General features: G+C 43.7%; 1 protein-coding gene across 2 annotated transcripts in view; it reads left to right on the top strand.

The window, feature by feature from the left end:
* Positions 1–13653, top strand: part of LOC8027456 (tether containing UBX domain for GLUT4) — a 72789-nt gene that overhangs the window by 16606 nt on the left and 42530 nt on the right. The window contains exons 2-3 of one of the 2 annotated variants that reach the window (XM_040218174.3): positions 6354–6518; positions 10085–10223. The exons of the other annotated variant lie outside the window; for it this stretch is intronic. Coding sequence (XP_040074108.1) covers positions 6354–6518; positions 10085–10223 — 304 coding nt within the window. The remainder of the gene's footprint in view (positions 1–6353; positions 6519–10084; positions 10224–13653) is intronic. 2 annotated transcript variants of the gene reach the window in all.

The following is a 13653-nucleotide window of genomic DNA, read 5'->3' as shown; positions in this document are numbered from 1 at the left end:
AGCAAATGACACTCACGCCTTACACACGAAAAATAAAGCAAAATTCAAACAAACCGCGCTGACTGACAACTCTTTTTATATAACTTTGTCTTCTTCAACCTCTAGCACCACCGAATTTCCCAATTCACGCGCACCGATCTCCTAGATGCCTAAAAATGTTTTCTCTTTTTCTGTCAGGTGTAAAGATGGTGTACTTATACAGTTGTTATAGTTCCTGGCGATATGTTCTGCTTCGATAATTTCTCGTGTTAATTGGTTTCTGTTCCTGCCTAAAATTGTACAGGATGGCAAGTGAACGTCGCACCCACAATCCCGGCAGTGTATGCCTAGATGCCCTGAGTTGGCTCTGGAGCTGTTGTTGTTGTGTTCCCGGAGCCTATCGTTAAGGCATCGTCCGGTCTGACCAATGTACACTTTCCCCGCACGAAAGGGGAAATGAGTACACCACTTCATCGGCACACTCAACGAACCTGTTCTGATGGTTTTTGGTGCAGCATACTGTTCGGTGGAAATCAGGTGAGTTGACTTGTTTACACAAGTTGCCAAGCTTATTGGGAGCAGTAAAGACGACAGTGATGTTGAACTTGTTTGCAATTTTCTTGATTCCATGGGAGAACCTGTGGAAGTATGGAAGCACGACCGGTCTCGTAGATCTTTCTCTGGCTCTTGGTGTGATATATGATGTCGTATTTTTTGTTTTCAAGATGCTCTCAGCAATTGATGTTAATAATGACGTGGGATATCCGGCGGATGTTAATCTGGAAATTTGGGCATCGAAGCTTATTGAAATAGAATGCTCGCAAGATTTTTGAAGAGAGTTACCTAGACATAATTTGACGATTCCTCTTTTTACTAGCTTAGAATGTGCCGAATTGTATGGAAGAATTGGTTTTTTATTCCTTGGCTCATATTTCCAGCATATATGAGTGTGTTGTAAATTGAGCCTGAGATCAAGGAATCGGATTGATCTTTCTTCTACTTTTAAAAACTGCCTAAAACTACTGGAAATCACTTATGAGCTTCCGGAAGAAAGATCAATCCGATTCCTCGATCTCGGGCTCAATTTACAACACACTCATATATGATCAAAAAAACTGCTCCGACTTTACTCAACAAGATTAACAATTTAATCAAACGTTTCGTCTCCCATGCGGTTTCATTTGATGTTGTGTCCTTGTTCACGAATGTCCCCACCTCTCGGGCTGTTGAGATAGCCGAAACACATCTACGTAGGGATGACAGCCTCCCATCACGCACATCGTTACCGGTGGATGATATTGTAATTTAGCTGCGTTTTTGTCTTAAACAATCGCATTTTACGTTTCGCGGACAAATTTATCACCAAATTGAAGGATGTCCAATGGGTAGCCCAATTTCTGTTACAATGGCAAATCTGGTTATGGAGTATGTGGAGGAAACTGTCCTTGAACAGGGTATGCTCCCGATAGGTTTTTACAAACGTTATGTGGACGACACTTTTGTAATTTTAAACAAGGACCATGTTGCTGACTTTCATTTAGCTTTAAACAATGTTGAATCATCAATCCAATTCACACATGAAGTTGAACAGAACGGTGCGCTGCCTTTTCTGGATGTTAATGTGTTCCGACATAGTAACGGTCGCTTAGATACAACAGTGTACCGCAAAACTTGCGATACAGGCAACCTCTTAAACTTTAACTCGCACCATTCTGTCGAACATAAAAGGGCTGTCGTAAAAACCTTACTACATCGGTCCGAACGCATTTCTTCTAATCCTCAATTGCGCGCTTCTGAAGATGCTGTTATTGTTGACCTGTTGATGAAGCGGAATTATCCGAAACGTTTTATTGATAACACGCGCAAACAGATGGGGCAAAGAAGAAGTCAGGATAATGGACGACTTAGGACAGGGCAAGTAACAATACCCTATTTGAGAGGTGTTTCTGAGTCTATTCGCAGGGCCCTCGCCCCTTTGAATATCCGTACTGCTTTCAAACCCCATCGTAAACTACGTGACCTCATTTCTAAACCTAAAGATTACACCCCCCCAGAGTCCCAGTGCGGTGTTGTGTATAAAGTGAATTGTCTAGACTGTGACGCATCCTACATTGGGGAGACAGGCCGGAAGCGCTGCACTCGCTTAAACGAACACAAAAGGGACGTGGCGAAGGCCACGCATGCGACAAGAGCGAAGACGGAACTCGTAGACCATTGTTGGAATACGGGTCACTGTTTCGACTTTGAGAATGCGTCCACTCTGGCGCGCGAACAAAGGTGGGGTCCACGCAGGTTCGTGGAATCATGGTTCATCCGAAGTGACTCATCAGCTTGCAACTCGAACCGCGGCCCCCTCCCCGATGTGTATGCGGACTTGCTTAAATAGGACTGTAGAAGTTTTTTCTCTCATTCCTGCTTGTAGGTTTCACTGACGATGTTTCCTGCATGGGAGACGAAACGTTTGATTAAATTGTTAATCTTGTTGAGTAAAGTCGGAGCAGTTTTTTTGATCATTATGATTCCCGGCTTTTGGAATATTTTTGCACACTCATATATGCTGGAAATATGAGCCAAGGAATAAAAAACCAATTCTTCCGTACAATTCGGCACATTCTAAGCTAGTAAAAAGAGGAATCGTCAAATTATGTCTAAGTAACTCTCTTCAAAAATCTTGCGAGCATTCTATTTCAATAAGCTTCGATGCCCAAATTTCCAGATTAACATCCGCCGGATATCCCACGTCATTATTAACATCAATTGCTGAGAGCATCTTGAAAACAAAAAATACGACATCATATATCACACCAAGAGCCAGAGAAAGATCTACGAGACCTGTCGTGCTTCCATACTTCCACAGGTTCTCCCATGGAATCAAGAAAATTGCAAACAAGTTCAACATCACTGTCGTCTTTACTGCTCCCAATAAGCTTGGCAACTTGTGTAAACAAGTCAACTCACCTGATTTCCACCGAACAGTATGCTGCACCAAAAACCATCAGAACAGGTTCGTTGAGTGTGCCGATGAAGTGGTGTACTCATTTCCCCTTTCGTGCGGGAAAGTGTACATTGGTCAGACCGGACGATGCCTTAACGATAGGCTCCGGGAACACAACAACAGCTCCAGAGCCAACTCAGGGCATCTAGGCATACACTGCCGGGATTGTGGGTGCGACGTTCACTTGCCATCCTGTACAATTTTAGGCAGGAACAGAAACCAATTAACACGAGAAATTATCGAAGCAGAACATATCGCCAGGAACTATAACAACTGTATAAGTACACCATCTTTACACCTGACAGAAAAAGAGAAAACATTTTTAGGCATCTAGGAGATCGGTGCGCGTGAATTGGGAAATTCGGTGGTGCTAGAGGTTGAAGAAGACAAAGTTATATAAAAAGAGTTGTCAGTCAGCGCGGTTTGTTTGAATTTTGCTTTATTTTTCGTGTGTAAGGTGTGAGTGTCATTTGCTATAGTGCTCTGTGGTGTGTGATAGCAAGATAAAAGTTAAGCTCAGAGATTTGTCGTGCTAATTATCTTTATGTTTGTATTTCCTGTTACTTATATTGTACGTTGTTCACTTTGCCCGTTGCATTCAAAAATTAATTTTGTTATTAGACTCCAAACTGATTTGGCTGTGGGTCTAAACATAATTGTACATTATTGTGTCATATCCTAAAATAAAATAAAATGAACTAAGAAAAGAAAAAAGCAGCATGTTGCATATTCAATGCTAACTTTGCCCATAGGATTAAAGGGGTACTGAACTGCTTTTTATAGAAGTTTGTTTTTGATGGCATATTGTTTGCTGGGCTTTAGTCAATAAAAATGACCAGTTCTAGATGCACAGACACTATCTTTTCTTGGGAATGCCGTGCTCAGGTCCCTGCCACCTCTATAAAATTCGACTTATGAAATTAGTAATTGTGTGGAGATTCCGAATGTTTCTATTATTGATCTTTCTAGGCATTATGAAACATCAAATCTCCAAGTGCGGGAGACGTAATGAAACAATTATTGTTTGAAAATGCCGTCCGACAGCGTCCCGGTGTCTGCTTCAAGGCGCAGAAAGAGGAGCATGCCACGATCTTGATTAGATTTGTAATGGAGAAATTCCACGCGTGTCATTTCGGGTTTTTGGGGTTGCTTAGAGCCCATAGAATGAGTTATCACCATAAATAGACAATCTCATAATCCACTTGAATGCCCCTTTAAGGGGGTACTGAAACGAAATGACATAGCTGCAAGCTCTCCACCTCTCACTTCAAAATCGGCCAGCGAGAAGCGCATTGCATATTGCACTCGTGACGTCACGGACCTTTGCACGGTCCTCTGCACGGCCAAGGGTATTGTAGTTGTGAGCAATGCTGCTTGGTGGCTTCAACACGTGCCTAGTAGTAATTTCCGAGGGCTGCACGCCCTGTGGTCTAGCTTGCTCATAGCGTCATTTGCAACCATGCTGCAAGCATTCAGTTCACAGTGTTACTTTCACACCGCAGAAGTAGGAGTTGAGGGAAGCAGTAAGTAGAAACAGCTGTCTATAACCTGTAATAGCAACACCTGCAAGCTATATGAGGTATTCTCTGGGTGCCATATTTGAGTGCATTATTCACACCGCATCCGGGAGGTGGTGGGGGGGGAGTAGTACGGTTGGCCTGGCAGAGGTCCCTGCATCCTAAGATCAAGCTCCTACCTTTCGTCTGTTAAGAACGGCGATCTTGACAGTGTGAAATGCACGTTGCAGAAGCACTGTGGATTTCTTGTTAAGCTTTGCGATTCCGTTCAAGCCTGAGTTGTGTATACATTTGTGCTGTACTTCCGTGAGTGGCCTCCCAACTACCAGGGCCGGTTTTCTCGAAACGATGGTAAACCATGGTGCCTAGGAAGGAAAAAGTACCTAGGTACTGTAATAAACGGCTGGATATAGAACAACAATAATTATTTTTGATTGGGCAGTAAGATGCGCCATCTATCGGCAAAACAAGCCAGTCATTTTGTTTATCCTCTTTTTCCGCTAATTGTTATCGGTCCAGTATGGTATTTTAAGTCAAAATATAGTAATGTTGTACTTGAAGACCAATTTATTTGCTTCAGATGGTACGAAGAAAGTTTAGCTACTATGCTAGAGTTTGCCGACGAATATTCGAAAATGTAAGAAACATTTCCTTCAATATGTTTCGCCATAAACAACGCATAACTTTCCCGTGTGCTTTCCAGTCTGGCAACGCCGGTGCTGTAGTCTCGTTTTTGTTCCTTGCAACGCACGTTTCTGCGATTCCTGCTGATCTCAACTGTTTGCCCCCTTTTCTTTTTGCCCAACCGATCCACCGGTCACGAGGAGCTAAGCTTCTCGTCACCGGTGAATTTTTGGCCACCGGGGATATGTAGAAACCTCGATGCTGTCGGCATACTGTCGGCGCACTGCGAACAAAAAACAGTACAATGTCCCAGCTGTTCACCCGGAACGAAGACTTTATTGAGGATAATCCCATTTCTTCGCAAAGTAATCGTTGCTCACAAGTTGGCGTGCATAGTGTAACAAATTAAACTTGTTAGTATAAATATATACCAACGCTCGTTCGCAAAACATTTTTAACTCGCCATAAAAACACTTGCAAGGCTTATGTACCGTCATATGTCTTGGATTGCGGACTGCTGAAGAGTGATGCGTTCGCGGAATGCTACCGTCGGTTAGTTTAGTAGTCCCTCTGAACTACCGCTTTGCTTGACGTGCTAATAGGTTATGGTGCGTCATTGATATAACAGCCGGATCGAAATAAATGTTCAGCAGAACCAAGAAGAACTATTAGCCCTCATCAACCGATTTCGCGGCCATTTTGCTTGTAGGTACTGCTCCTCCCTCGACGCCCCTGCTCTCCAGTCACGTGACCTAGGATTCCCTCTTCTAGGGACAACAGTTAACTTTAACCCACGGTTCGCGTTCAAGAAAACAAGCTTAGGTGGTATTGAGGAGTCATTTTATTTGTTTTAAAATCAGTTTACGAGCAGAAGACTGGTGTTTGGGGGGGGGGGGGGGGGGGGGGGGTTGTTTCTGTGGTGCTGACACAATATAGTTTATGGCTAAGCAAAGAAATAAGAGCTAAAATTTTGTTTCCGTTCCCCTTTAAGGTGCAACTAAATTTATTTTTTACGTCTCCTCAATTACAGCATATAAACATATTTCAAATTCCTTCTTGCCTTCTTCGTCCTGTGCCTGTTAGTTATTTTAAATTTCTCAAGATACGTAACCTGCTATGCACAGCAGACGTTGCGTACTGCACCTTTGCATGCACGGGCCTGCCAGTGTCTTTATCACCTTGTCTCGATTTTGTTCCGCGGTTCACGCCAGAGGTCTCAGATTGTTTAATTGTTGCAGGGAGGACGGTTCTGACTGGGTTCCGTCCCAGTCGGCCAGGATCTGCAGCGCCCACTTTGTGGGCAACTGCAGGAAGGAGTCCGAGGCTCACCCGTCCTATGTCCCGACCATCTTCCCTGCGGTCTACGGAAGAAAGAAGGCACCCAACACGGGCAAGGCACAGAAGTAATGGCATGCTCCTCGGATGGGCCACTTTCTGTCTAGAAACCTTGGCGGTCTCTGCCCTAATAAGCCTTGTTGCCACAAGCGACGTGGATCTATAGACGTTTGCAAGAACGGCCTCCGGGCTCCGCCATCTTGCTGCTGGTGTGGGTAGATCATCCGATAGTCGAGCATTGCTGAGGCGTACCCACAGTTTCCAGACTGGTGCCCAAAAAAAGTGTTTTCCGTCCACGGTGCCCAGACAAGCTCTTGAAGCCTGGCTGCTTGCGAACGTCTATAGACCGTATTTTCCAATGTTTAAGTTCCATTTTCTTTTTTTAAACTTTCGTTGGCATGTTTTTATATAACTGTGACTTGTACCGTAAAATCGCGAGAGATGCCCCATCCCCGAAAGATAGCCCACCCTTATTTTTGGCTTGATTTGCTATGTTTTTCTTTAAAACACCGAGAGATAGCCCACTTGTAGTAATAGTTGGGATGCTCTTAGTAACAGTTGGTAGTTGGGATCAATGATGGCCTCGGCGTAAATGCGGCTAGTTCACTATGGCGGGATATAAGCGAACGCTGCTGACTGGGAAGAACAGTCATCTTTGCTTCATGGCCCCTCGCCACCGTGACAAGCTTGGAAGGGACACAGCCTAAAAACAGCATTTTTTTAAACTTTTTTTGATTGTACATTGAAGACTAGCCCACTCCATGCTTTCAGCCGATTTGCTCTTAATATTAGGTGGGCTATCTAGAAATTTTACGGTATGCTTTTTTTTTACAAGTATGGTTTTTGTTTTTGCAAATTTGCCGTGTGGGTTATGTTTTTTGCTTGCTAGAATATTGATACTGGTTCCCGCTTGTGCATCGCGATCGCAATACATATACGCAGGGTTTGGCCGTGAGGACTAACACATTTGACACGCCTCCCAAAATTCAGACTCCAAATGTACGTACCTGAAATTGGACATGCGAACATAGCAACATAGTTTTTTTGCAAAAAGTTTCATGTGTGCGTTTTTTTTTTTTTTAAGAGCTTGAGTTAGAAGTGGCAAAACAATAAAAATAAATCAAAAACGGCCATGTTGATTTAACCTGAGACTGGGGTAGAGAAGGATAAAAATTGAGACGTCGTCCTGTCTATTTTCTGTCCCTTCTACGTTTTGATGCTTCTTCTCTACCCCATTCTCAGGTTAAATCAACATGGTTAATATTCACCAGCTCGCCTGCACCCTTACGATTTTTTCAAAAACGGCGGCCGTGCATTTCCTATGTCCATATTAGATGTTCATCGTCTGCATACTGGTGTGTGAGTTTGCCCCCAGGTGGTTGTTCATGTATTTCGTTAAGAAATATTAATTATTGTGATTGCCTCAGTGATTGGCACCCTCTGCTATTGGTTTCTAGCGTTTTTGTGGTGAGCAAGCCATCCAGGAGCAAGCTCATGAACCAGTATGCACACAACAAACAGGCTGGTATAGGATGTGAGAAATACACAGCCTTCAATTTTGCTTTATTTTTAATATTTCACTACCTCAGGATTGAACTCTAAAAAATCAACATAAAACTTCTAGCAAAACTATGTCCACGTGCCGAATTTCAGGTATCTGTGTTTGGAATTCGGATTTTGCAATGCGTGCCAAATGTGTTAGTCCTTACAGTTTCACTCCTTATATGCGGGTTTATCAATCAAGATTTTGCTGCACCCGCCGTACAAACGTGTATTACCTTTTTTTGTGAAAATGGGCATTCATAAGTTAATGGGGGGGGGGGGGGGGTGGGGGGGGAGGGGTGACTTATAGATTATAAAACACGGTACAAGTGAAATGTCAAAAATACCAAAAACTGGAAAAAAAATGTTTTTTTTAATTTAATTTATTTTTAATCAGATGTTGCTTCCTTTATATGGCCTTCCAATTGTTCAGAAATAACATGAATCCTAGATCTCAAGTATAGATGACATTTACAATTGTCAGTCTTTTCGACGGGTCCGTGGGATTTTCTGAAAGAGTGGACACATCCAGCTACTTTTTTCGCCCTGGCTTCTCCAAACCCACGTCCATCCCGGCTGACTCCTAATGTCGGCAATCCGCCTCTGGTGCTTCCATTTTGCCCTAGGGAAAGCTTATCCTATAGCATGTAACAAAGAGATTTGAGACCAGGTAATCTAAGGACCATGGTAATAGCAACCTGGTCTATGACTATACTCGGTGTCATCTATTCTCTGCTATGCTGTCAAAGGTACTGCAGCCCACACTGCTGCAAGTGCTTGTTTCTTCATCTTGCATCGCACTCCACGCACTCACTGAAGTAGCTTTGACAGCGCTGGAGTGCAGCGGAAGCCACACTACCCTTGACAATCAGCACGAAAAAGTTGACGCCAAGTAAAGGATTTTTCTTTTTATTATATATATTTGATAGCATTTAGAGGGCTTTTTTATTGTTTATTTCAATTTCGGCATTTCTACAATGTTACTTTTGTTGAATTCTCCTTAATATTCCGCTTTTAAATTTGCTCCTTGCAGTGCCCTCTCCAATTCAAAATAAAAAGGAATATCCTCGAACGAATGCGTCGAAAGACCCAAAAACCTATTTTATTTGCGAGCAGTGTACACATTGGGGTCCTTTCCGTGCTTCATAATATAAATTATGCCATGTAATCAATTCGGGCTTACTCGATCAGGTGTTTGTTGCATTTAAAAGACCCGTTCCTATCTTTCCACGAGAGCCGGAAAGAAACTAGGAGCTTCAGACCTAGCTTGCGGTTAGAGAGTGTTTGTCACTGACAGTGTGCGGTTTGTTCCTAGCTCCTGCTTCTGCACAAGCACCGCCTTGTCCTCCTTGTAAGAAGATCCGATCGGTGGCTATGATCGCCGTCAGTACGAGAACTGCAGGGAGGTCTTTCGGTCGTCCGGCATCCGGCGCAACCTTTCTGCCTTTGACGATTTTTCGCCGTCTCGCGAGCTCCGGGCGTGCACGTGCGGGCGAAGCGCAACAGAATCCGACGACCGCATACCGGAGGGTGGGGCTTCCGAAGGGACGCTCTGGTCCCCTTGTTCCGTCAAAGACTCTAGCGCGACACACACGTTCGAATCGGTCTTTGTCGCGACCCGTAAATACCGCGACGTCGGTCAGTCGTCCGGTGGGACATAGACGACGAGCCCCCTTTGTCGTACTCAAGAATTAAAAGGGCGCAAAGGATGAGAGGCTGGACGAAGAGGGAACACAGACAGAGCACCATCCGGTCTTTCATCCTTTGCGCCGTTTTAATTCACGAGTACGTACCAACTCTCCTGAGCTTCAACTTTGGCCCCTTTGTCCGCCGTCAGATGTCATACCAGTTGCTGGCGGCCTAAGTAGTGCAGGGCTTTGTTCTGTCATCAATCTCATTGGTTGCGGAGTAGTAATAACTGTCGCGACTCTCTATGTTTTGCAATTCTTAAACCCTTTGGGACTATAAATTGGAGACGGGCGATAATGAAAAGTATTGCTTCTTTCTTTTTAGTAATTATTGTGCATTTTATTAGTTGGTAAAATTTTACCGGTGTTTTAGTGTGAGCTCTAATTGGTTGACCTTTTTCCAGGATGCTTAAAAGTACCGGACAAGGCCGGCCGCAGCCGCCGTTGTTGGAAGCGCCCCAGCCCGTTTCCGACTGGGACCCGCTCCAGATGCTCGTCGACGTGGCGACCGAGGCGGCGTCCTTCAAGCGCACGTCTACGGTGGTGAGTAATTTTGTGCGGCATATCCGCCGTGCGACCGCAAGTCGGAATATTTGGGGACCCCATCATAAGTGGAGTGTGCAGCTCCTGCCCCGACGCGTGAGCAATCTGCCGCCACCCATTCTTGTTCTCCGTTCAAATGCTCGTCGTTAGTGCAGAGTTTTCGGCCATGCGAGTTAAACGAATATTTGTTCCTTGGAAAAGTAAGTTGGTCGCTTGGTGTATCCATACAAGATATGGGACAGAGATGGCCAAAGATTGTTTCAGAGAATGAGCTTACCTGGGTTAAAGGGTACTCCAGTGTTTTGATCGTGGTCACCGATTTGACTGAAAATTGGGTAAAGACACCAAGAAATGTCGCTGAATTAGTCACCCAAATATGAGGCCAAAATAAGTTTTGTTCCCAAAGCTATTGAATTTACAATTTCGGTCCTCACCCCGTTTTTTAAGCTGAAAGTCTTCACTGGAAATAATAAAAACGTGATGCCAGCAGAAGGCAAGAGCCCACTCTTCGGTCTGTAGAAATTGTTCCCAACTGATTGCAAGCAGTTTCATGGTGTTAAGTGAATGCTTTGGAAGCTCGCTCCAACACCCGTGCAACAGCATGAAAGAAATGCTTGGTATACAGTCCAACCCGCTTATAACGATACCACATATAACAATGTATTGCATATAACGATCAGTTTCTAGAGTTCCTAGACTAGAAATGATCAGTTTCTAGTGCGGATGCAACGATAATCGGTTTAACGACTGAAATTTCGGGTTTTTTCATTATCGTTATAAGGGGGTTGCTCTGTAGTCTATTTTATAGACTGCCTGCTCAACCTGTGAGCCTACCTGCTCTTGCCACCATGGCATCATTTTCGTTTGCCGATTTCACAAGAACTATTTCCGAATTTCGCAATACTAAGTTCCATACCGGAAAGGGTAAAAGCCAGGGATTCAGAATGTACAGTCAAACCCAATTAACACGAACCTTGGTACAGCTTATTAACTCCCATATTGAACACGCGAAAATGTTTTAACAATATGCATGCAAAATATGTCTCGTATAACAAACTACAGAATGGATGTATCGAATTTCTAGTGCCTTCGACCACCAGCAAACACGCGAGCTCCGGCACTTCCGGCGTTCAGCTTCCTCGCAATGCAGACGGAAGTTTCTCCTAGCACGACATGGAACCTCCACTTAGTTACGCTTAGTCACGCCCTTTCGCTGTACTGCCCTACCGAATTTCAGATTTCATAACCGCTGTGCTTTTCAGCCAATCAACTTTATTGTTACCGGTGGTTTTGAAACTGACGGAATCTGGGCGCGGATGCAGTCAACATATTGCAGACCGAGCCTCGGCATATTGTAAACTTTGTTTCCCTGGCCGTCCTGCAATTCGTAATTTTGTTCTACAATTTGGTGGGGCACGGTTGAAGATGACGAAGCAGCGGCACGCTCTTCAGCTTTTGGACAGAGCGGACATACAGTCGCCGACCGATTTTTCAGACTTCGCAGGGATTGAAAAACATCTGAATATTAGAGCAGTCTAAAAAATCAGCAGGTTAAAAAACTTGCCTTTATTACGTCTAAGCGGGCTTTAAAAAGCCGTAATAGTGCCTTGCTTCAGGTTACTCCTGCGTGCCTTGTTTTAGGTTAGGCTTCCGTTTGCGTTCGGCAACTTTCTGTTAGCTTGAGAATCGCTGCCTTCTTTTATAGTGTTATGGTCAGTCTTGGGTAGTAACGCGTTACTAGTAACGCGTTACTGTAATTTCGTTACTTTTTTGGTAACTTGTAACTGTAACGAGTTACTTTTTGAAAATGTAACTTGTAACTGTAGTTCTATTACTTTTTCTGAGGTAACGATGAAAGTAACGACGTTACTTTTGTCGTTACTTTCCAGTTTTTTATGAATAATATATCACTGAACGAGTACAATTTAGCCATTCTTTGCGCTTTCCAAATTGTCTGTTCCGACATTTCGAGTGTCAAGTTATTTTTTACACAAACTTGTGAATACGTTCTTTCTCGCCAGTCACGACCCGAATATAGCCACGTGCAGATTTGGTGGAAAAAAAAAGTAGTTATCTTTAGCACGCGCTTGTACTTTGTGACTGAACACTTACATCTTGGTATCTTGAAGAACTATCTCTTTCGCGGTTTTTTTTTCTTTTTTCTGCTCAAACGCTTTTTAATCAGTTGAATCAAACATGCATCTCCAATACAGGCGGAGGGCACTGCGCATGTTTCGTATTTTGATTTGCGCCACTACTCCGGTGTAGTGTCAACAGTCGAGGCAAAATTTACTGCAGTTTGCGCGGGCTTTGTTTCTGGCTTGCCGGGTACGAACTGAAATATGTCCAGGGACTCTATGAACCCAGCGCGACCGTCAACGAGCCAGCAATGTGCTAGTGCTACCAAGGATATGAATGTTGACGAGAACAAAGAACTACCATGGCCGGCGTACAGAGAGTATTTTGCTGTTGTGGAGGTGGTTACTAACAACTTGACCGCAGAAAACGGCACTCTGTTGCCTCAACGCCTACCCGGCAATCAAAAACCTGTTCCGGCGAAACAACACAGCAATCCCAACCAGCGCGTTAGACGAGCGCCTGTTCAGCAAGGGCAGGTACGTGTTTGTTGTCAAACAAGGGAAAGTCTCAGACACTAATTTCTAGAATCAACTGCTGCTAACTTACAATATGAAGTAAAAAGCACACTTTTTAATTTTATGCTAATAAACTTGGTGAAAAGCGTTTTCTAGTTTTTCCTAATTTTTTTTTGTGCTATAGAAAAGTAACTGAAAAGTAACGTGGTTACTTTTTAAAAGTAACTGTAACTGTAACGAGTTACTTTTTTGTTGCGGTAACTGTAACGGTAACTTCGCTACTTTTTTCTGAAAGTAACTGTAACTGTAACGAATTACTTTTTAAAAGTAACTTACCCAAGACTGGTTATGGTCGAACACTTTCTGCGCTGCTTAGCAGCAGATTGCGGTGGCAGAAGAACAGATGGGGCATTGACATCCAATCCAGCGTAGTCCGAAAACATGATTCACAGAGTCTAGATGAGGGGCACAAGTCCATATCTGCAATGGCGAATGAACAAAGCAAAGTGGAAGCAACAATGATGTTGATAATGATGCGCATAGAGAGAAAAAAATAAAAAGCCGTACAGCGTCACCTAGCATTATGACTTGGCAGTGTTCAAGTAGCGCTGCCAAACCAAGCCAATCCATGTGCAGCCAACATAAAATCCAAAATGGCCACTTCTCAGTGGTGTTTCCCACTGATCACGCGCGACGATTTTTTCCCCAAATTATAACTTTCAAACTTAAGCTGTCCGAAACGTTGGTCGTGAATATGCACTATTTCTATCAACTAGGTCACGGTTCCCCCTTTATGTCCGAAATATCTAACAAGTCCAAATTATCGGCATACGAAA

Source organism: Ixodes scapularis, unplaced genomic scaffold, assembly GCF_016920785.2.
Source record: "Ixodes scapularis isolate PalLabHiFi unplaced genomic scaffold, ASM1692078v2 PGA_scaffold6__148_contigs__length_123643588, whole genome shotgun sequence".
NCBI lineage: Eukaryota > Metazoa > Arthropoda > Arachnida > Ixodida > Ixodidae > Ixodes > Ixodes scapularis.
Note: the sequence above shows the minus strand (reverse complement) of the source record. Positions and strands in the feature narration are given on the sequence as shown.